The 24,021-nt window shown below is 44.9% G+C and overlaps 1 protein-coding gene across 1 annotated transcript in view; it reads left to right on the top strand.

Moving 5' to 3' along the window:
• RASGRF2 (Ras protein specific guanine nucleotide releasing factor 2) overlaps positions 1-4,364 on the top strand; it is a 123,316-nt gene extending 118,952 nt beyond the window's left edge. Inside the window, exons 24-27 of the mRNA XM_030968655.1 lie at positions 1,339-1,418; positions 2,415-2,532; positions 3,474-3,542; positions 4,213-4,364. Of these exons, the coding sequence (XP_030824515.1) occupies positions 1,339-1,418; positions 2,415-2,532; positions 3,474-3,542; positions 4,213-4,305 (360 nt within the window). The 3' untranslated portion in view covers positions 4,306-4,364. The remainder of the gene's footprint in view (positions 1-1,338; positions 1,419-2,414; positions 2,533-3,473; positions 3,543-4,212) is intronic.
• The last annotated feature ends 19,657 nt before the right edge of the window (positions 4,365-24,021 follow it).

Genomic DNA, 24,021 nt, shown 5'->3' with positions numbered 1-24,021 from the left:
CAAGGTAATTGAAAGGTGCCAGAGACTATTTGGCCTGAATGGCTGAAATGTTCAAGTAAACTAAATTTAGCTATTTTCTGATAGACACATCTGGTGGTTACAAGCTATGGTTAAAGTCTGGTCGTGTGCCTAAAATAGGAACTGCCTGTGCAAAAAGCCTGTAGGAAGGTCAGGACCTCTCAAATTCCTGAGCTTTTCTACCCAGTAAGAGACTGTTAATAAAAAATCTTCTTTCTCATTTAGGAGCTCAGGTTTAGGTGCAATGAACACCTCCTTTAAACCCTTACTGGCTGCTGACAATGTCAGCAAAAACTGCCAGCCACAAAAACAAGACATGCACATTTTAAAAAAGGCCTGTCAGGATGAAGATAATCCACTTTTTTATGTTCTGTGTTCTAAATGGTTCAGAGAAATACAATTAAAATAAATTCTGACTGTAGCACCTTTTCCAGTCAGGTTTTTCTCAGCTGCTTCACAGCTGGTGCTACGTTCTTCTATTTTAAAATCTGTTTAAAATTCTTTCAGTACAAACTTTTATAAGTGAGTTTACCTCCCAAAATTTTTATGGATAGAATTTGTTTGATTTTTAAACTTTTCAATTAAAAAATAAGAAACCAAACCCACACAGACTGATGTTGTGGCACAGTCCTCTGGTACCTATTGGGAATGCAACCTGGGTTTTTCATCAGCCTGCCAAGTAGAAGAAAGTGACTCTGTCTGCCTACAGCTCTCTCTTAATTGGAAATTCAGTTTCAAATAGGATGAATTTCTCATCATTCTCTACACTCAAGTCTCAAGTCAGTAGCATAAATGGGCCGAAAATCAAATTTATTTCACTTAAGAAAGAACTGGGGTCTGGTGATGCCCACTGACAGTGATTTGTGTAAGACATGGATAAATTCTCATTTACCTACTCCGCTTTTCTCTGGAACTTGGAGGCAAAATCAGCGCAGTGCAAGCTCTGAGGCAGTGACCACCCCTTGCTGTCACCAAATGCAGCTGAGGATCCTCAGCCACATGTAGGGTCTGTAATGTTGTTGTGCGCACAGCAAACTGGATTCCAGACCATCAATGTAATAAATCTGTGAGTTTTCCTCCACTTGCAGGCTAATATCAGCATAAACACAGGTTCTGTGCATCACTCATACTGCTGCCTAATCTCCATTTGCAGAAGGACAAAAGGAACTGCAGTAAAGCTGAGTTCTTCATTCAGTAATGCCTGTTGTACTACTCTAGGAAATGGGGTGGGGATGATAAGTGAATTACACCTTTGATAGAATCTAATTCCAGTCATTTACATGCACCAGCAATGACATCTGAAATGCATTTTCTTCCCAGACAAAAGCACTCATGGACAAGCTGCAGAAGACGGTGTCATCTGAGGGAAGATTTAAAAACCTGAGAGAAATGCTCAAAAAGTAAGCCTCCCTACAGTATACAACTGTGTTTTTTTATAAACAGTGGATAGTTCATGGTAAAGATTAATTGGCTGTGATTAAGCTTTAATTTTTTTTTTGCCTAATAACCTTTTAAATTCTAGGTTGGTTCTATTTGGCAATATGGTTGTGCTGCATATGCTGTGATTTAATACCCCTGATGGGTCAACATAGTAGCTCCAGAGAATTACTGAAACAAATTAAACTATTTTTCTGTGTGAACATTCCCTGTTGGGGTTTCACTTACACTGATAAACTTTTTCAATAAGTGTAAAGCCAGCTTTATAAACTGAAGTTTTCATGAAAAACTGGATTGTTCTAGTTAAGAATTTTAGGGTTTGGGACTAAGCCTGTGTCAGGTCACAGACCCATTCCTATGACAATAAATTATGATTCTGTCAAAACATTATGAGAGGAACACAGGGACAGGACAAAGGCACAGGGATGTTTCTTCTCCTGTGACCTCCCAGCCTGCTGCAAAACAGCCTGCTGCTTTTGTGCAGCAGTCCTTGAATATTGTTTTCTTTAATTGATTTGCCGGATTTGATTTTGTTTGACATTCTGTGATTTTAGTATCCAGCATATTCCATGTCAAGTGCTCTACAGTTTATGTAGAACTGATTTCAGCCGTGCAAAAACCTGGATTTTTGTGAACTTTGTAATTGGGAGCAGGCTTTTCAGAATTGAGTGGCATAACTACCTCAAGTGATCTTGATAGGAGCTGAGAACTGAACAACCAGAATAATTAATGGTCTATTTTAAAGATGCCATTAATATTAGATATTGGGCAGAATGCATTCAATTTATCACAGGCAGATCAAACATAACTCAAGCAGAGCCAGAGGAGCTGTTTGTCCTGGAAAGGAGTACAATCCATGGATTAGAACTGGGCAAAGTAATAAAGAGTTTGTGCAAGTTAGAGAAAAATGCATTTGCAAATGTAGCTGCGGGCAAATAAGCTGATTTGTTGGTTTACAGCTGTAACCCACCTGCTGTTCCCTACCTTGGGATGTACCTGACTGACCTGGCATTTATTGAGGAAGGAACACCCAACTTCACTGAGGAAGGCCTCGTCAATTTCTCCAAAATGAGAATGGTAATTTTCAGTTTCCTGAAAATGCTTCACCAACAGGTGTTTAATTGTGTGAGTTAATTATTGATTTCACTGCAGCTCCTCTGAATTTACCTTTGGAGAAGCTGCTTTGGTGCTGTGCGCTAGAGGCAGCGTTGGGAGAGCAATTACTCGATCCAGTCTTCTATCCCCACCTTCTGGCAGGCTGGGAGTTTTCACGGGCTGAATTTGTCCCCAGTTCACTTTCTCAGAAAGGACAGCAAAAGCAGCTGCCTGGAGCTCGTGGAGGAGCAAGAAAAAGCTTTTTTAAATAACCAGAATTACAGGAATGCAGTGATTCACCAGGAAGCAGTAATCACAATGTTCTTTTCAAAGTGTGCTCTGGTCTATCTGAAAAGCACTTCAAAGTTGATGTCTCTCCCAGCGCCGTGTAATGCTGTTTTGTAACGGCTCCTCGGAGGGAGGCATGGAAATTTCTCCTCTAATCTCAGCTTAATGCCCATCTTAGGGCTACACTCTGCAGCAGTCACTCGAGGCAAAGAATGGGGAGGTTTCATTATGGGCAGGGTGTTTGCTCACTCAGGGCTGGCTGAGGGATAAATGTTTGCTCTGGGAAAGTGAAGTCCTGGGGAGCTGTTGGGAGATGATCTCTACCCTTCCCTTCCCTCCTCCTGACAGAGGAGGAGTTAGCAGAGGTTAGCAGAGACACAGTAAAGTCTTGTCAGGAGTGAAGTGTTGTGACTGTAATTGTGACAGGCGGTGATCCCTACCAGGTCTACAAGTAAATAAATATATAAGCTTCCTATAATGAAGTTATATATTTTATATATATAAGTTGAAGTTATATGTGTGTGTGTATACATATATATATATATATATATGTGGTTGGTGCAGAATTCTTGCTTTGTGTGGCTTGGCTGAAGCAGAGCTGTGCTTGAGCTGACACGCATGTGTTCTTTTGAAAGATCTCCCATATCATCAGGGAAATCCGCCAGTTCCAGCAGACCTCCTACCGCATCGAGCACCAGCAGAAGGTGAGGCTCCTGCCTGCTCCTGAAATCAGGCTGTGGCAGCAGGGACTTGTGAGCCACAGCTGCCACTGAGAGCTGAGGCTGGTGTCCGCTGCTGCCACGCATGGAGAAGAGGACAGACAGATGCATGGATAGGTCCTTGGGGTGGTGAGACCCTCACCCCGCAGGACCGCTTTGTTTGATGCCTTCTAAAGAAGCTTTGTGCTCCTTTGGGAGGTCTCTGGGGACTGCAGCCTTGGAGGGTGTGAGGGGTTCAGAGGGAGGTGTGTTCCCCCGGCCCTGAGGTCCTGGGATGAGGGTCAGGAGGTGCCCCAAGCACCTGCTGGGGCATCCTGCAATTCTTTGTCCCTTTGCCCTTCTCGGGGGTGATGCAGCTGTGACCAAAGCTGGTCAGTGCCTGCAGAGAAGGCTCATCTCAGACTCCAAAAGGGCAGTTTGGGCTGAGGTAACCTGGCAAAGGATTTGCCCATTCCTAAGAGGAATTAATCCTAATTAATTCTCAGAGTGCTGCAGGTGCATCCTCATGCCAGCAGCATTCCAAGCAGCTGCTGGGTTTCTCAAGGAAACAACACAAGGCGATCTCAGGACCCAAAATGTGCTGAAAGGGAAGGAAAGCTGGGAGATTTCTGTGTCAGTTCCATGCAGCCTGTCCCTCTGTGTTTCCCCACGCCAGGTCACTCACTACCTGCTGGACAAGACCCTCATCATCGACGAGGACACCCTGTACGAGCTGTCCCTGAAGATCGAGCCCCGGCTGCCCGCCTGAGCCCTGCACAGCCCTGCACACAGCTCTGGGATGGGGAACCACGCCTGCCACCACCCAAACACAGCCAGAGACACTCTGACAAGAGTGCCAATAAGAGATACAGAGTCTCGCAGCCTTTCCCTCTCAGGCAACACAAACCTGTGTTGGAGGTGAAAGGCAAAGACCCTTCCTACCTGGCTTAAGCGATTGCTGCTTTGCAAAGATCATGTTTGGCACTAGGGACCATGATTTCCTGGAAAACAGGAGACTTTCCTGTGAACAGGCACTCACTGCAGCCATCTCACCTGGCAAATCAAGGGTACAGATTTAAATGGTGGTAATAGACTCGGGTGTGTTAGGATAAATAGGCAAAGTGAGGTGGCTGGGTTGATGGCTAATTATGTGTTCACTGAGGCAGTAATGGCTGTGGTGTTCTCGTTGTGTTAATTTCATTGAAAAAGCAGGATTTTAGCACTCATCTACTACTTGGAGTGATGTTAAGACAGCATCTAGTAACTTCAGATCTGCAGTTGTTCGAAACACCTGCTGTACATTTCATGCTACTTGTTACAAAACATTTTCTTCTTTAGATGTCTCGTCTGCCTTTTCTAAGGTGACTGATTGTATCTATAAAAAGTATTTGTAAATATGTTTTTCATCAGTGAGAGTATTTGCAGCATGGGAAGCAAATGGACTGGTGGAATAGTTGTACATAGTTGCCAACTATGGGTGGGTGGGTGAGGGACCCAGAGGAGTGGTGCAGGGGATGGGGAGCACACAGCTCTGCAAGAGGCACTTTATTTTCCTGCACCTCCTGCAGCTTCTCTGACAAGTCAGGCTACAGGGCACATTCTGGACACACTGTGGAGAGAAATAGATGTCTGTATAAATACCTGGCAGCAGGTGGTGATCAGCAGTGAACACTTGGAGCTGCAGTGGCAGTTTTGTTTTGTGTGGAATTGGTGATTTGAAAGACGTCTTTTTTGGGGTTTTTTTTGTTGTTTGTTTTTTGGTTTTTTTTTTTTTTTTTTTGTTTTTGTTTTGTTTTGTTTTGTTCAGCCATTTGGCGTTGACTTAGCTGTAAAACTGAACGTGTCAGTGGCAAACATTGAATGCCAGCAAACACAAAGTATGTATTTTTATCTGAGCTGGTAATTATCGCTTGCTTTTGTTCGAGAAAATGTGCTATTTGTAAATGTTTTCAGAGCCTCTGCTTTTGTGACGTACCAGGTGGACAGATGTCATTTCTAAAGTAGCTGTTGTACTTCTTGTATTTTCCTCATCAAGAGTGGCCTGTTGTAGCTGCATGGGAAGTGAGCTCAAATGCTGTAAAGGGCATCATAGTATAAAACACAGGTGTTAGCACTGTTGAAAACATAAATTGGCTGGAAAAGTGTCCTTACTTTTCCAATGATACTCAGCCAGTTGAAGAAATAGGGCTATATCACCGTATACCTCCCTTAAATCTTCTCAGGGAGACTGAAGTTTAAAACAGATTGTGACTTAGGCCTATTTGATCTGACATCTCTTACACAGTCGTGATGCTTCTTAACGCTGGCGATGAAAAATGGACCTGCCTGGCTTGTGGTTTTTGTCTTTATTTGCACTTTAATTACATTGCTGGCCCAGCCCAGAGCTGCGCAACGAGTTCCATTTGTTCTGTCTGAGTGTGAGCGCCAGCATCTACAAATGTACCTTAGCAACTGTAAATTTCATTAAGGTCCTTCTCCACAAGGACCATCTCCTTGTAAATAACTGCATTTACAGGGGAGGTGTCGCAGGGACTGGAAAATTCCTCCATTAGAAAAGCAGGCAGCAGGAGAGAAGGACGTGTTAGGAACACTTTAAATAGCTCTGGCTGATGGTTGCTGTAGAAAATGTTACTTATAGAAGATTTGTGTTGTTAAAAAATGTGTTTGTTTCTTCTGACTAATGATTGACAAGAAGCTGATTGCATCCCAATGCATGATATGAGGAGAAAAAAAAAAAGAGCATGGTTTTTTTGGACCACAGAACCAACTGACTGTGTATTCTCTGTACAAAAGCAGTTACCATTCAGTAGTTTCATACAACACTTTGAAAGTATTGGAGCAACAGGGAAAACGTGGTCCAAAAAGTGATTTCTTACGTTGTTTCTATTGTTTCTTTGTTAACAAAGAAAACGTGTAACAGCTGTCAGTGTGAATGGGCATCTCTGTTATATGCTGTGAAGTGCTGCTTTATCTGCCTGTACCCGGTTTTACCAAATCTCGATGTTCTTAGGGTTACAGGGTCCGAATGCTCGTCGTGCTCCTGTCAGAGTTCCTTGCTGTGTGCTTCACACGCGTGTGCCGCTCCGTGCATTCAGCGCTGGCTCGCAGGGCTGTGCTGGGCTCCTGTGGCCGGAGGAGGACACGGCGGCAGACCTGGGGCTGAGCTGGAAATCACTGGAAACTGCTCCTTCAACCCCTCTGGGAAAGCACGTCCTGCTCATATGCCAAAGGTTGCCTCTTGCCCCGGTGGCCGGTTTGGGTCATAGTCGGGAGAGTCGTTTGCTTGATCTGTGTTCGTAGCAGCAGCTGCAGCAGCAGAATTGTTTAAAAAATTATTATGGTCACAGTAATGTTTGACTTGCTGATGGCTTCATGTCGATGTTTTTGCTTGGGGATACAATGCTTTTGTTAAAGCACAGGGAAAAGCGAGGGTGCACCTCGTCACCCACAGCCCTTGCCGGGGCTGCACCCCGTGAGCGCAGCTGGAAACAGCTGTTCTGCAGCCCCTGGCAGCCGGGCTGTGGGCTCAGTGCTGCACCTCTGAGTGGCCCGAGTGCCTCTGCCGGAGCCCTGCTGCATGTTTGGGCTCTGGCCATGCTCAGTAGGCAGCAGCACCCGCTTTGTGTGAGGCTTTGCCTGCTCCCAGCCCAGCCCGGCGGTGTCGCGGTGCCCGGCGCCGCGCTCGGAGGGACACATCCCGCTCATCGCCGCTGCTGCTTCGGGGAGCGCTGCTCCCGCTGAGGACTCTGTCTCTGGGCTCTCGCTCTCCTGCAGGGTCTTTCAGGTCCCTCGCAGCTTTTTGGCCGCGGGAGCATCGCAGCCTGGCGGGCGAGACGCCCTGGACACAGAAGGGCCGAAGCGCCTCTCCACTTGCCTTCAGAGCCCCCAGCCTGCCCGGGGGCTGCTCCCAGCGCGGCGGGCCCGGGCGGCGATGGGGATAAAGCATTTCTCACCCGCATCCGTAGCAGCCCGGCCGGGAGCGCGGTCACCGCAGCCGGGCAGCAGCACAGACACGTCCCCGCCGGCGACGGAGAGCGCTCGTCGCACGCTGACACAGGGTTAGAGTTGCCTTCACCCCAGCCTTCACCCCCAGCCCTCTGCCCCCGACCCAGCCGCTGTTGTTAGTGGCCCCCGAGCGCTCATGAAGGTGTAGGTGAAAACCTGTAGAGTTCATTCACAGTGGCAGTGTGTGTTCGTCCCGTCCCTTCCCTCTGGCTCGTCCTGTGACACACGGACACGTAGCTTCGCGGTGAGAGGTGACAAGTGGCACTGATCGCCCTGATTTCGGAGTAAGGAGGAGGTCCCCGTTCTCTTTCTGCTTTCCTAGTTTTTAATAATGATTATTGTTCTGTAGGATAAAAAGGAACTTAATTATTTTAATTATTTATTAACTTAAACTGTGTTGATTTTGTTTTCACAACATGTTAATTATCCCAAATTTTCCTTCATGTGTATTATTTATTTTAAGGGTTTTACAAAGACATTGTTTTGTTTGTATGGACATTCAGTCTTTCACCCTTTCACTCTTAGCAACAGCACTAAACCCTGACGATTCAAAACTCTCACCCATTGTGACATTTTTACCCACTCATAATTTCACTCACCAAGGGCAAAACCCTTCAGACCTCATTCTGATAATACCTTAGGCTTCACCGAGAGCTTTTCATAAGTCTTTGGGGATCTGGCTCTCAGCTATTTGCCTGTTACAGTTTTTGCCTCCAAAGGTCAAATGTGTCTGTCTAGGATGCTTCATGTCCAAAATGCTGCTCAGTGATGGTTGTTCTGTTGTACCTGAGGTAGTCTCTGAAGTTCTGTTACCTAGGGCAGTAGATGTGTGTTTATTTGACAGATGTACCTATATGGAACGTGTTGCTTAGTGCACAATCCAGATGTTTCTGCATGTATTGCAACTTCTCTTCTGGCCCGAGGTTATTGCTTTGTATTGTTAGTAAGGCATACCAGGCAAGCTGTTGTGCCTGTGTGCTAATAAACATCCTTTTCTTTCATGAGTTTCAAGAGTCCTCACTGGAATTTATTATTTTACCCCTCGTCATGAAAAATCCAATCTACTCCTTCTGAGTTACCGAGTCTCTTAGAAAAACAAGAAGTCATTAAAGAAGGAGGGGGAAAAAGTGAAAATTTTGGGTCTGTAATGGGAAAGAATGGTTTGAATTACTGTGTTTTATTCTTCTTTTTCACTCATGATGCCTTGCAGCTGCCATGGGCATCGCTGGTAATAACTCACATTGGGTTTGGGCTTGTGTCTACACATCTCTTGCTTTCTCTGGGCTGGTGTCCTGCCCTGGATTAAAAGGACAGTAAAGGCACATTTTTCACACAGGAAAAGGCAGAAAACACGGTGGTTTGTAAGTAGGTCCTGTCCCTCCCCGTGTGATAGGAAAACAAGTCACATGGAGATAAAATGAGTTGCAAATTGAAGAAAATACTTGGCAGAGGTTGGGAGTTCAAAACCAGGTCTCCAGCTGGTGTTACATGCTTTAATCACTGGTTACAGCTCTTCTGTGTTGAACTCAGTAATTTCATGAAAACAGAAAGATTCCTCTTAAACTTGTTTAAAGAATTAACATTGTAAATAAGTAAACAGCAATGGCATAGCAGTTCTGTGCAAGACGGAGATGCAGCAAGGGACATACTAAAATCAGCTTCTATTCAGTACTTTGTGACCTTGTGGCCACATCTTCTCCATTCTGCTTACATTTTTGGTGTTTCACATAAAAACTGAAATTAACTGAGAGAGCAACTTACCCTTGAAGCTGTCAGCTACTGTCAATGGAAGAAAATAAATTATAATACTTCCCAAGCAGCCTTGTTTACAAGTACTGCAGTATAATTTAATTTCAAGTTGTTTTCCCAACACTTTAAACCATACATTTTACTTATGCCCAGCAGTTGGCTGATTTACATATTTATTTTAAGGCCATCATTGCAGGATCACAGACTGGTTTGGGTGGGAAGGGACCTTAAATCCCACTCAGTGTCACCCCTGCCATGGCAGGGACACCTCCCACTGTGCCAGTGTCCAGCCTGGCCTTGGGCACTGCCAGGGATGCAGGGGCAGCCCCAGCTGCTCTGGGCACCCTGTGCCAGGGCCTGCCCACCCTGCCAGGGAACAATTCCTCATTGCCAAGATCCCAGCCAGCCCTGCCCTCTGGCACTGGCAGCCATTCCCTGGACTCTCCAAATAAATCTGAGAGCCACCCAGCCCTCTTTATTGTTGGCCACAAAGCAAGCAGGGGAAGCTCGTGGTTAGAGGCTGTTCAAAATCCTCAGCTCTGCGAAGAAATGAGTCTTGGCTGATTGTGCAAAGGTAATGAAAAAGTGTGGTGGTGTTCACAGGGGTCCCAGGATGAGGGAGGAGATGAGAATCTTGACTCCATGTTTCAGAAGACTGATTTAGTATTTTACGATATATATATATATTATATTAAAACTATACTAAAAGAATAGAAGAAAGGATTTCATCAGTAAGCTTGAAAGGAAAGAAGTGGAATGATAATAAAATCTTGTGACTGATCAGAGAGTCCGAGCCAGCTGGACTGTGATTGGCCATTAATTAGAAACAACCACATGAGACCAATCACAGAGGCACCTGTTGCATCCCACAGCAGCAGATAACCATTGGTTACATTCTGTTCCTGAAGCCTCTCAGCTTCTCAGGAGGAAAAATCCTAAGGAAAGGATTTTTTATAAAATGTGTCTGTGACAAATAAGAATTGTGAAAACTGAATAATGTCTTGGAAGCTACACCCCGGTATTCTGGCCCAACTCGTGTGTAGCCTTTAAAGAAGGAAAATTAGAGAAAACCACATTTTTGCTTGAAATTTCCAGTTTCAAAGAGGACTGAAGCAGTGACTGGTGCTTGTTCCAGCTCCTGGCTGCTGGACACAGCTCTGTACAGGGGGGTTGGCAGATGTAGGGGCAGCAGAATCACTTCAAGTTTGTTTTCTCAGAGGTGCCACTGTGAGACACTCTGGGTTGGGTGGACAGAATTATTGCTAAAAACTTATCATCTTCTCTCACCCTACCCTCCCTGGAAGATTATAGCACTGGGGACAATACCTACAAATCACATCTAGATCCTTGACATGTTTCATGCAGAGCAAACCCAGAACTTTTCCAGACAGAGAAGACACAAAAGTCTTATCAGCACCTCATATTCCATTTGAAATAGCAATATTTTGTTAATTCCATTTTGTTTGCTGTGGAAATTTCATATCCCATGGGAAAACCATCTGGAAAAAGAGCACCTTTTTCCTTTTCTAGCCATGCCTCCCTGGGTTTCCGTGACAAAGAAATGCTGGAGCACCATGGTGGAAAGAGAGAAGGTGTCCAGGGTTCAAGATCTTGTCAGCTGTGGTTTTCTGGTCATTGCTGGTTTGAACCCCCTGACAATCAACATCTCAGAACTGATTCACTTGTGTCTGCAATGCAGCTGGGAAAAAGAAAAAGGAACACTTTTTGGATTTTGGAGATTCCTGCTTTTCCAAAGGGTCATTTCCATGTGTAGCAAAACCCTTTCTCCTCCCTTTAGCCAGAAAACACACTGCTAATTATAGACAGCCTTTCCTCTAGTGGATGTCCTGTGAAGAGCAGCTTTAATAAGTTAAAAATAGCTGGGGTTATTTTTAAAAGGTTGGTTGGGCCTCGTTGAGCTCTTTATTTAGTGGAGATGCATTATCACCTTGGGGAGCCTTTCTCTGGAGGAGCCACAAGTGTGGGATGGCTGCTCTGTGCCCTTGGCCAGCGTGTGCCCATGGCTCACACCAGGTGCTGGCTTTGCTCCCCAGCCCCTGCGTGGGGATGCAGGGCTTGGATGCCCCCAAAAAGGGATTTTTGCCCAGCCTGAGCCCCCGGTGGCTGCACAGTGTAAGGGGATATTGAGCATCCACAGTCACGAGGAATTCTCAGAGAGAGGTCAGGGTAACCCCTGGGTATCAGCTGTGCTCTGCTCCTCTGCCTTATTCTGAATCCCAGGAATTACAGACCCATGGGGCTGGAAAAACAGGAATTGCTATTACACTGGGGGACAGTCCAGCCTCCAGTACAGAAGGACATTGTGTCCAGTGGCTTTTTGCTGCTCTAATTTAGCAGAGCTCTGCCTTTGGCAGCAGGAGAGACACTGATCTGTGTCCTTGCAAAGCTCCTCAGGACACACACAGCCCCCTCCAACCCCAATTCCACACACAGGATTTGTGAGAACAGCTCAGCCCATCACTCCTATCCTGGCTCCGTTCACTCCCAATAAATTATGCCCTGCACACAGAAACTTGACTTCAAATAAATTCTCTTCTAAATAATTGTGGCAATCAGAAAGGCCCTTCCATGAAACCTTTGCCTTGCAGGTAACTGCCCCGTCCAGCAGCTCCCACACCAAACTGCAGGTGCTGTGCAGGGGCAGAGGGATTGGTGTGAACTGCAACTGAATTAATGCTCAGCTGCTGCTGCCTCCCCAGCATCAGCAATGGAACCACAGCAGCACTTCAGTTGGTGGGCAATTATATTGGAGATGAAAATAGGGGGTTATTTATGGATGATCCTTGGCGTCCCAACTGTTTCAGCAGCTGAGTTTCTCACAAAATAGACCACAGACCAGCAGTAAAGCCAAACTATTTTTTAAGTATTAATGATAGATTCTTCAGAAATCATTAAGGAACTTGCTAACAATGTTTTTCCTGGTGTTTGTGCTGTAAATTCACAGTATGGGGTTTGTTTGCATCTCCTGTTCTTCCAGGCTCTCAGCTGGCAAGATAGCTTGAACCTGTGCATAATCCAGCCAGGCACTTCATGCCATGCCCTGCTCCCAGGGGAAGTCCTGGTCTGTTCAAGGCCTTCCTGAAAAAAAGGTGAAAAATTAAAAAGTAGCTGTGTGTGTCCGTCACGAGCCATGGATTTCCTTACTATTACTATTTCCTTACTATTTCCTTACTCATGCTACCTCAAGAGATCCACAGTTGTTTTTTCCTCTATCAACACCAGGAACACACTGTGGGGTTGGTGAAAAACTGGTGTGGCTAACGGGCTGTATCCAGATGCATTGATCTGGAATGGCTGTTGTGGTTTTAATTATTGAGGGTGTGCATGGCTCCCATTAGCCCAAAGCAGGCATGACATTTTAGGGGAGAGATGCCTGTGCTTTGCAAAGTTTCAAAATTCTGAAATGCAGGTTTAGGAAAATCCTATGTAAAATTGAATAATAAATGAACAAAAGGAAATTTTTTTTTTTTTAATCTGCACAGTGCTGGCCTCTGTGCTCCTCTATCAGCCTTGACACATGCTCAGCTCTGGTGGGAGCAGAGCCAGGTGAAAGAAACTGATTATTCTTTCATGGTTTCCAAACCATTGTGTGTTATTTCCTACTGTAATTCACTGCTACAAAGCTATAGAGATACAGCAATTCTAAATGCAATATAGTAGTATAATAACAGTAATTCTACATGAGAGGCTTCAGAGGCCACTTCACGTTTCTGGGTCCCTCTGCCTTACAGTCAGGAATTAATGCCATGAATTAAAAAGTGAAGGGGAGGAGAAACAGCCCCAAATTCCCTGCTGTGACCTCAGCTCAGCTCCCTGCCCTGACCCGTTCCCACTGGGACGGCAGTGAGGAATTCTGGCACTGCCCTGCCCTCGTGTCCCTCTGGAAAGTTTTGGACAGGACTGACCTTTCCCTTTCCCTTTCCCTTTCCCTTTCCCTTTCCCTTTCCCTTTCCCTTTCCCTTTCCCTTTCCCTTTCCCTTTCCCTTTCCCTTTCCCTTTCCCTTTCCCTTCTGGCTGCTCCTGAGCGGGTCCCTGGGGGAGGACCAGCCTCCCTGCCCGTGTCCATCTCTGTCCATCCCTGCCCGTGTCCGTCTGTCTGTCCGTGCCGAGCACTGAGAGGCGTTCGGGGGATGATGTTTGTGAAAAACGTCAATCACTTGGCATCAGTTTTTAAAATTTTAAAAGTTTAATAGTAATGAAATTGTTATAAAAATTAGCAATATAACTAGAGTAATAATAATTTGGACAATTTGAATTAGGACAATATGAGACAATAGAAACAAAGAGTTACAGATGGTCCGGGTACCTCTTTCCGGGCAAAATAAGCCTGGAAAAGGACCCATGTTAACAGAGGATTAACCCTTAAAAGCAACAGCCTGCTGCATATTCATACACCTCATCCATGATGCATAAATTCCATTCAAACACAGGATTCTGTCTGGGCAGTGTCAGCTTCTTCCTCTCAATCCTGACAGCGCCTTCAGGGCTGAGTGAGGCAGGAAGAAGTTCGTTTCTCCTGATAATGGAGCAATAAATTCTCTTTCTCTGAAAGATTCAGGTGTCCTGTGGCTGCTATCTCACTGTGAGTCCTTTCTTTACAAAAGTATCCTACATAGCAAAGTTTCTATTTTAACATTTTGTTATAACCTGCAACTATATTTAACACACTACTTAAGCAAATTAATACAGCATCAGTTTCTAACACAACGCATATAATTTTCATTGTAATATTTGTGAAAAGCCAATCACAAAATACACATTTTTCACAAGGTTGCTGCCACATTCTGCTCACACCCTCAAGGGCACCCTTGCCCAGGCAAATGCCACTCACGTAACCCAGCCGGGCAGGATTGGCCCCTGCAGCAATTATTTTGGTTTCCTCACCTCCTCCTGCCCGTCTCAGATTTCCTGGGCTCCTGTCTGTGCCCAGCTCCGGCTCCTTTCACACTCTGGGCTCGCTGCAGGCAGCAGGACGTCCCTACCTCCAGCTCCAAGGTCAGTGAGACTGCACATATATTACTTTTCTAGCCTCAAACTGTAGCATTTCCAATGCAAGGGGTTGTTAAAAAGTGATTCAAAGCACCACAGGACGGTGGTGCTAATTTGGTTGTAATTTATTGATTGGTGCAAGTACTTTGGTGCAGGGAAGTATGTGCCAGCCCCCACTATGCAGCTGCTTCAAATAATCTAATCACAGAATTATTAAGGTTTGGAAAAGACCCCTAGGATCATAAAGTCCAGACATTAATGCTGACCCTTAAGTAACAATTTTAGTTAGAGAAAGATAAGTCTCTTTGCAGATGTGTAACAAGTTCAGAGAAAATGTTATTACATGAGTTTTTTGTGGTTTTGATTGTAGCTCTCTGCACTGCGAAGATGAGAGGTTTATACTGCAAAATGGCACCAGATTGGCTCAGAAGGGTGAGCGGTGCCTGCACCTTGGCTGGGCTTTGGCAGGAGAATTTGGGCATCTGGGTCTCACCTGGTCGGGTGTGACCAGCCAGACCTTCAGCTGACAGAAACCAAAAATCATGGTGGTACCAAGGGGTTGTGTCTGAGCTGTGAAGAGTTACCATGCCTGCTCTACCCACACGAATCTGGCCACAGGTGCATAGTTTGGAATTTTATCATTTTTTCTTCCTTTTTCCTTTTTTTTTTTTTCCCCCTCCAAATTAGTCAGTCTTTCTAACCTTTTGCTGTCCCTCTGGAATTACGAGGAGGAAGAAACTGGAATGTGGTTGATGTTTTTTGGTAGAGATGCTCCTCGCTGTGATTAAGGCACTGTCAGAGCCATGCCTGCCCTTGGTGGTGTTTCTGCACTTCGGAGACTGCATCCCAAAGCCGGATGAGTCAAAAGGGTTTCAGTGATGCCGAGGGTGAGCGGGGAGAAACTGAAAAAAAAAATCACCAATATTGCTCCTTGGGCTTGGCTGCTGTAATGTGCGTCGTGCTCTCTGAGCTGCAGGGCGATGCAGCAAACCAGGGGGGATGTAAACTGATTTTGGGTGTCTAAAAATGGCCTCTGAGGCCAGCAGTGACTCATGACAGTCACTGCAGATGTTTCTGAGGCTCCAGAACCTTCCATGGACGGGCGGGGAAAAGCTTTCCAGTGCCCTCTGTAGGCCTCAGCTCGAGCTAGGGATGGCTTGGAGGAATTGCTTCTCCAATAGGAAAGGCCAGGCTGCGTGTCCCCGCGGCACGTGGGGCACGGGGACGGTCTGGCTGGGGCTCTGTGGGCTGGGATGTGCACACGCAGCCCCCGAGGGGCAGCTGCGACTCTGCCATTCCTCCAAAATGTCACTCAGCATCACATGGGGCGGCAACTGATACCACCCCTGACACGGCTCAAATGTTTAATCTGCCTCTATTTCTAGAAATGTCACTGTAACCCTGGCACCTTCCTGCCCTCCGGGCAAGGAGAAATACTGGATAGCCAATACCTGTTTAAAAGCACCCAGGGGGAGGGTGGAGCAGGAAACTTCCTCTTTAAACCAAGTTCAAGAGAGTGAAGTATTAAGAGGAAAAACACTTTTTAATGTTATTTTTAAAGAAATACTAGAATTTAAAAGAAATATTAGAATATTAACTTTTTTATGTTATTTTTAAAGAAATATTAGAAATATTAGAATTAGAAATATTAGAATTAGAAATATTGGAATTAGAAATATTAGAAGTTTTGAGGTTCCTGGGGTTCAAGCTGTGGCTACAAAGAGCCCCTGCACCTGAAGTGACACCTGCAGTCCTCTGGGCTGCTCTTCAGCCAGCTCTAGCTTTGCTGTAGTGACTCCTTCCAAACCTCTGTCTCCATTTCCAGCGCATGGCAGGTGACACAGACGGGAGAATGCAGTTTGAAGCCCAGGGTTTGAACTGTCCCAGGGCAGGAGAGCGGTGCCCTGAGGGCAGGTCACAGGGAGCTGAGCGCAGGGACAGGGCTCTCTGGCCACGGGAGTCCTGCCTTGGAAAGGCAGCGCTGCCCTGGCTCTGCTCTGGCTCCCCCTCTGTGGCGCCGTGAGGATGAGGAGGGTGCAAGGAGGAGCCCTGGGTTTGCAGACCCTGGAGCTGGTCTGGATCTGCGCTGCACCTGCCTGACCTGGAGGATTCCCGGGGAATTGTGACCGTGTTCACAGGGGTTCTTGGATGAGGGAAGGGACGAGGATTTGACTCCTTGTTTCAGAAGGCTTGATTTATTATTTTATGATATATATTACATTAAAACTATACTAAAAGAATAGAAGAAAGGATTTCATCAGAAGGCTAGCTAAGAATAGAAAAAGAAGGAATGATAACAACGGTTTGTGGCTTAGACAGAGTCTGAGCCAGCTCACTGTGATTGGCCATTAATTAGAAACATCCAAGATGGGCCAATCACAGATGCACCTGTTGCATTCCACAGCAGCAGATAATCAATGTTTGCATTTTGTTCCTGAGGCCTCTCAGCTTCTCAGGAGGAAAAATCCTAAGGAAAGGATTTTTCATGAGAAGATGTCTGCGGCATGGAATTGCCCCAGAACTGCTCCTTGCGGAGGGAACCTGCTGCAGGGAGGGTGTCTCTGGGACAGCTGCTGTGTGCCCTCCCCTGTGCAGCTGCCCTTGTGCCTCTCTGAGAGGTGGCACGAGCTCAGGCGACCTTGGGAGCGAAACCCTGCAGGGCTTTGTGCAGCCGCAGGGCAGCGAGCTGAGCTCCATCCCCTGGCCTGGGGCACAGGGGCATCCCCAGCAGGAGCCTGGGGCAGAGCAGGCTGGCAAAAAAGGGGAAAATGCACAAGGCAAGCCCTGCAAGCGTTTTGGCAAGGTGAAGGAAAAAAGGGAAGTTTATTTTCTGACTCCAACATTTAGAGTTTTCTAAGAGTGACAGCAGGGTTGGAGGGGGACAGTGCCACCTCTCCAATGACACTGGGCAAACCAACAGTCCATCAACTCTCTCTTCTTCTATAAAGGAATGCAAAACAATGAGTTATTTACAGAAAGCATGTGAGAAAGTTCACTACAAGAATGCCAACGTCAGAAGACTTAGAAGATCTTAAAAACTAGGGTGACAGGCTCACACAGCCTAAAACACCTTGGAAGAAAAAGCTTGAGGAATGAGAGGAAAACCCAACCACAGCCCTAGCTGTAGGAAACACACCTGGTGCAGAAAATGGGCTGGGACACGAAATCCGAGCCTCCTTCCCCAGCAGAAAAAGGGGGAACTGCTGAGGGCTGTGCCACCTGCCCAGGACAGGAGCACAGAGAGGCTGCAGGGCACAGCAGAGCAGCTCAGCCCTGGGACAGCCCAGTTTGATTACATGACTGAGGCCTCGTGCCAGGAATCCTGGCAGTCTTGTTAAAAATCTAAAAAATCTTTTAAAAATCTAAAAAAAATCTAAAAAATCTAAAAAAATCTAAAAAAAAAAAAAAAATCTAAATCTAAAAAATAAAATTATTACAGTTCATACCCAAAAAAGGTGTTGTCTCTAATGACATAAGACTCAGTTCTCTCCTGGACAAATGACTCAGTAATAATAATCAGTGCAAGTTTAGATGCAGCTAGTCCGGTCTAAAATAAAGCCCAAATTCTCATGTAGTTGTGGCGTACTGAAAAATTTTGAAACTTACAGAAGTTTGGTGCAATTAATGAACCACTTACCACAGATAAAATTTTGAGCAGACATCAATAAATCATCATCAAGAGCCCTGTAAGAATTTTTTGTCAGTGCCTTCAGAATCCTCCTGCAGAGAAGAAAACTCCTTTGCTTATGAGGAGGCATTCCAGTTTAAGGAGGAAATGAAAGTAATGGTAAAAAAAGCCTTGGTGGGACTGAGAGGGTTGCAGACAACCCCATCACAGGCCATTGATTCCAATTGAACAGATATGCAGGCCAGGATTTAGAGGTTTTGGGGTTTTTTTGTAACCTCTGGTTGATTAATCCTTAGAATTTATTTCTCTTTTACTGTCCGCACTGTCTCTGAATGGTTTTGAGCACAGAACAGATGTGCTGCTAAGGGAGGAGCTCTCCTTCCAGCACAGCTCAGGCAAACACTCAATTCCTTCCCAAGGGTTAAAACTGATACCCTCAAAAATTCTTCTGGTCGTGAAACATTGCTCTTTCCCCTTCCAGCTGCACTGCGGCAGCACCACAGACACTCACAGGAACGTGGATTTTCTATCATGAGCACAAGGGAAGGCACTCAGCAAAGTCCTGCAAGAGGAAAGTCCTGCAAGTTTCAATTTTTAGGTCAAATTACCCTGGTGAAAGTGAAATCCTTGCAGTGGAGGCCTAAGGATGGTGTGTGGTGAAACCTGAATGGCAGCACAGCAATTCCAGCAAAGTGCTCCTGGGGAAAACAGACCCCTTTAATCAGAGGTAATGAGGGTGCAAGCCTGCTGCAGTGGCAGGCTGACAGTTTATTAATGATTTGAGGTCAGACTTCACAAAAAAAGCTTTCATGAAGATCTTTCCTTAGTTTGGGGCCATTCCATTCGGACTCTTTTACATGAATCTTTTAAAATGTTTGTTTTGAAGCAATGCATTACTTTAAAATAATTCTATCTCTTGAAGAATGGACCACACCCCCCACCACACAGATGACATTGTTTCTTGCCAAATAAAGTTTTTATTCATTTTGTGCCCTCATTTCGTAAAAAACCTGGTTTTGCTGAGCTGTGCACCGTGTTTCTGTGCAGTTTTTGTGGCGCTGCCTGGGCTGCAGGACATTCTCAGGAGTAGAGCCCACCCGTGTGGCCAAAGCTGAGAGCCAGGAGCCACGGCCTGGGCTGAGAAGGGTCACACTCACCTTCCCACTGTGATGAATAAGAAGCTTGACTAGGCCAATATTCAAGCAGCAATCAATTTATTAATTAATATGGTAAAGCTTGAGCCATACAGCGCTGGGTACAGTGGGGGAAGTTTTCCCTCCAACTGCACACTGATAATTGAGGATTACAGGTATTTATAGCGGCACTCATCAGCTTTTTCAGCAGTTTGTATTCCCAATTTTTTATACATCAGCAATATTTATTCCAAATTATTACATCACAATTCTATACACTACTATGATTTAGTTTTTCTCAGGATGTGTTTTTAAAGGAGTATCCCCAGATGGTGGTGGTCCAGTTTCCAACAGAAGGAGGAGAATCCCATCTGGTGCAGTCCAGCTCCCCAGATGTGGGTCCACTATTTTAACTGCAGAGACTATAAATCTAATAACAGTGATGTCCAGCTTCCCTTGGTCGAAACCATCAATCCTTCAGTTGATGCTCATCTTCCTCTCTCAAGCTGCTTTTCTCTGTTTTATTAAGGCGTGAGAAATGCATATTTCCTTTATATACATTCCAAAGCTATAGTTTCAAGGATACAAGCAATATTCTAAAATTATACTTCAAATGGTTATTATTGCAGAGCTCTTTATGGATTAACTACAAGCAAAAAGCAACATCCTTAACGCTTTAATTCCAATGCTCCTAAATTAACCAGGGTTAATTTCAAACAAAGGATGGGTTCAAAGGCCTTCCTCCATGCTTTACTTGCCACAGTTGTTATCAGAATTCGCAACTGTCCCATTGTTGGTCTCCACACGTATCACAATCACAAATACACACATTGTATGAACCTGACACGAAACACGGCTTTGTATTTCACACCACAGCACTCCAGGTGATGTTTTCCTTGTCCTTTCACCTTCCCCTTGGCGCTAGGCAGTCACAAACTGGCGATTCCCTGCTGCCATCAGGAGGTTGTACCTTCCACTGTAACAAGAGGTGTGTGGTTAGCCACCGTGTTGTTTGTTTTTTTTAAAACCTGTTTTACTCTGTTTTATGTGTTTTTAGGTAGACAACCTGCACAGTCTGCGGTGTCTCCAGTGTGGGAGGCTTCTAGGAGCTGCCAGAGAAGCGTCTGTCAGGTAAAGCAGAGCCTCCTGAGGGCCGGGAAAACCTTCCCCGTGGGCCAGGGCTGAGCCTGCAGCCACAGTGCTGCCCACAGGGGACACGCCTGGGCTCTGGGACACCACACAGTGATAAATCAACCTGAGCTGTGGGGATTAAAGCCCCGTGAGAAATAAGAGCGAGGAAGGGTCCTCAGCTCACTCAGCAGCACGGCCACAGCCTCCCACCTCAGCCATGGCACGAAGCCTGCGCCCTCGGGGTCACCAAGGAGGTCTCTCTGCCTTTCCAAAGTGCACCTTTCCCTCCAGGGCTCATCTCTTCCTTCTCCCAGGTGTTTCCTCTCCCTCTCTGCTGACAGGCTCTGGGTCCTGTTCGCACCCTGTGTCCCACAGTGCAGCTCAGCAGAGCTCAGGGGGAGCAGACGGAGCCCCTGCAACCTCTTCACCATTCTTTTGGAGGTTATACTAAACTCCTGAAAGCATTCGATTTCATTTTCAGTGAGCAAATTCCCAATACTTTTCTTACAGATTTGGGTTGGGCCTGCTCTGGGGATTCCAGGTCACAATTACCCTGCTCTGCCTCACGCTCCTTCCTAAACCACCCTGCACCTGATTCCTCTGATTTCATCAGATGTACAGGCCGCATTTGTCCCCTGAACAACACAGGGCTCCGAAAAATCCACATGCTGGTGGAGGTGCTGGTGGGTGCCTGGGGCTGCTCAGGTCGCGATGTCATCATCTGCAGTGGGATTCTGATGCGGCTGGCAGCTCTCAGGACAGGTTTCTGACTGCCGGCCGGCTCCCTGCAATGGTGACACAGAGCTGTAAATACACGGAGCTGTTGTGAGAACACACACGGTGCCTCGCCGGCAGCTGGGCATGGCAACAACGGCTCTGCGCAGGTTAGTCGGGAGGAAATATTTCCAGAGTGTGGGATGAGGGTGCTATACTGCGAAAAGGCACAGGAACGATCTGCTAAACACGCAGGAAAGAAGCCATCAGAAAAACCTCCACCAGAAAGCTCTCACTGATCTTTATTTACAGCCGAACACACTGGTACTGCGTTTTGGGAAGGGAAATCCTGTCGCAGTCACCAGAGCCTGTCCTGAAGCTCACCTAAACAAATTCATAGATCCAGGGAGAATCTTTCAGTGAAAAAATACTGACATTTCTGTCAAACAATCAGCACCTTTCTCTGGAAATGCAGTTATATTAACTGGATATTGTGTTTCAAAGGCGTGGAGGGGACAGAATGAAAATATTCTGGTAAAAAATTGCAGAAGCACAACAGAGGACACGAAACAAATTACTCCAAACTTGGAACACACCGTGTTCCTCATGTCACAAATGTGACTGGCATAGAAAGAAAATACTGGTTTGCAACATGAAAATATGCAAGCATAGAAGAACTATAAATATGCAAACACAAATGAAAATATAGAACTAAAAATATGCAAGTACAAAAAGAAGAACTTTTTACCAAGTGAGAAGATAAAGGTGCAACATATTGCATCTGTCTGGGCAAGAGAGAGAAAGACAAAGTAAAGAGTTTGGGTGTAACTAACCCAAATCTATAGGAAAATTATTGGGAATTTTCTCACTGAAAATAAAATCAGATGCTTTGAGGAGTTTAGTATAACCTCCAAAAAAATGGTGAAGAGGTTGCAAAAATAATCACACTTGAAAAAAACTTTTGGTAAAACAACTGAAACAGCAGATCCTGGGAGAAATGTCATGGGTTTCTTGTAAACCTTCCATGCTCATTTCCAAAAGGTGAACTCACCAGAGTCCAGCTTGAAGAAAAAGCTCCTGTCAGTTACACAAATTAGAATTTAGATTCATAGAATTTTCCTTTGTTTGGACAGGAGTTGTATCTCCCTAAGGAACTCACAGCCACCAGCAATCCTCATCCAAATCTGATTCCTGTAAGGAAAAACATTCCCTGCCTCCCTCAGACCCCCAGGTGCCAATTTCCTGGCCAGCCTTAGAGCTCAGGCACAGTCCCAGCAGGACCAAGCAGGACAAATATAAGTTATAGAGCACACGTGTAAACCCCCAAATTTTCCCCCAAATTTCTCTGAGCACCCCAGAGCAGCAGGAGCTGCTCAGGGAGATGAGTTTGCTGAGTTTTTTTGGGGTGAGGTCGGGCTGCTGCTGCAGCGCTGGAGCTGAGAGAAACAAGGCTCACTCTTTAAAATGTTGACAAGTTTAATAAGGGATAAAAGGGACTTTTGCAGCCCTGGGTGCATGGCAGCTGCCAGAGGCATGCAGTAAACTGCAACAGTTTTTCTTATATACTTTTTCATGGTATTGGTTAAATACATATTTATGAGTATTATACTCAAACTTTCCTTTGAGTTTACATGTCCTGGGAATTCTTTTGCTTGGTCTGACTCTTGACTGGTCTTTTTAAAGTGCATGTCATACTGCAGATGAAATTTATAAATTTCATTTCCTCACAAGGCCCCCTGTTCTGTGATTAGACAACTCTTGATAGTTGAAGGGTCAGTGGTAAATTTCTCTTTGCATTCTTCCAATGTTTATTTACTTGATTCTTTTCAATGTTATCTTACCATACAGATAAGATACTCCACCAGTACGTTAAATCAACATTAGCTATTTCACGCAACTATCCAAAATATTCTCACCACTGTCAGTTTGTGACACAAACAAAAGCATTAACTACTTCTGCAACAGTTAATGGCATAATAACAGCATGTAGTCTCTATTTTGATATTTTGAGAGAGCCTAAACCACAATATATTCATCACACTAAAACATATAATCCACGCAGGATTAACAAATTACACGACATCAAAAGCAGATAAAAAGTGATTGCAAACTGCTATAAATGAATTAGCCAATTTGATTAATAAGGAGAATTTATTCCATAATTAAAATACAATTGTAAAAAGGCCACAAGCAAAGCTCAGACCAGGCTAATGGAGTTGGGTGAGACAGGTGGGGCACTCTGGCTCCTCTCCTCTGTGCACCACCAAGACACAACTCTCACAAAGTCTTTTTTATACATTTCCAAGCTCCAAGGGTTGCCAGGGAGGGTTTCTTGCTTTCCTATCCTTGATCCTATCCTTTTAGTGTATTCATGTGGTTTTTCCTTTCTTGCTGCCGCTCTTGCTGAGAGTTTCCTGAAACTGGTAAATAATTCACTTTGTTAGATGTAAATCTCCTGCAATATACATTCTAGGAGACACAGATTTATCTTACGGATGATGCATATCGAACCCATATTGCTGGCGTTTGCTCAGACAAATAATCCTCTGGAATCAACATTTCTGGAGATGAATATTCAGGCTAGGATTTTTTGGTGCATATCACTGTAATCTCATCAGAGGGAATTTCCCAGAACCCTCCTTTGGCATGCCAGGATTTCCACCAGGTGAGATTAATGCAGCCTCAGCACGAATTTATACACATCACCTGGGGTGGTGTTTGCAGGGGTCCCAGGACGAGGGAAGAGATGAGAATCTTGACTCCATGTTTCAGAAGGCTGATTGTATTATTTTATTTTATATATATTATATCGTATCATATCATGGCATATTATATTATATTATATTATATTATATTATATTATATTATATTATATTATATTATATTATATTATATTATATTATATTATATTATATTATATTATATTATATTATATTATATTATATTATATTATATTATATTATATTATATCGTATCGTATCACATCATATCATATCATATCATGTCATATCATATCATATCATGTCATGTCATATCATGTCATGTCATGATATCATATCATATCATATCATATCATATCATATCATATCATATCATATCATATCATATCATATCA

The sequence above is a fragment of the Camarhynchus parvulus genome, chromosome Z, assembly GCF_901933205.1.
Source record: "Camarhynchus parvulus chromosome Z, STF_HiC, whole genome shotgun sequence".
NCBI classification, from domain to species: domain Eukaryota; kingdom Metazoa; phylum Chordata; class Aves; order Passeriformes; family Thraupidae; genus Camarhynchus; species Camarhynchus parvulus.
Note: the sequence above shows the minus strand (reverse complement) of the source record. Positions and strands in the feature narration are given on the sequence as shown.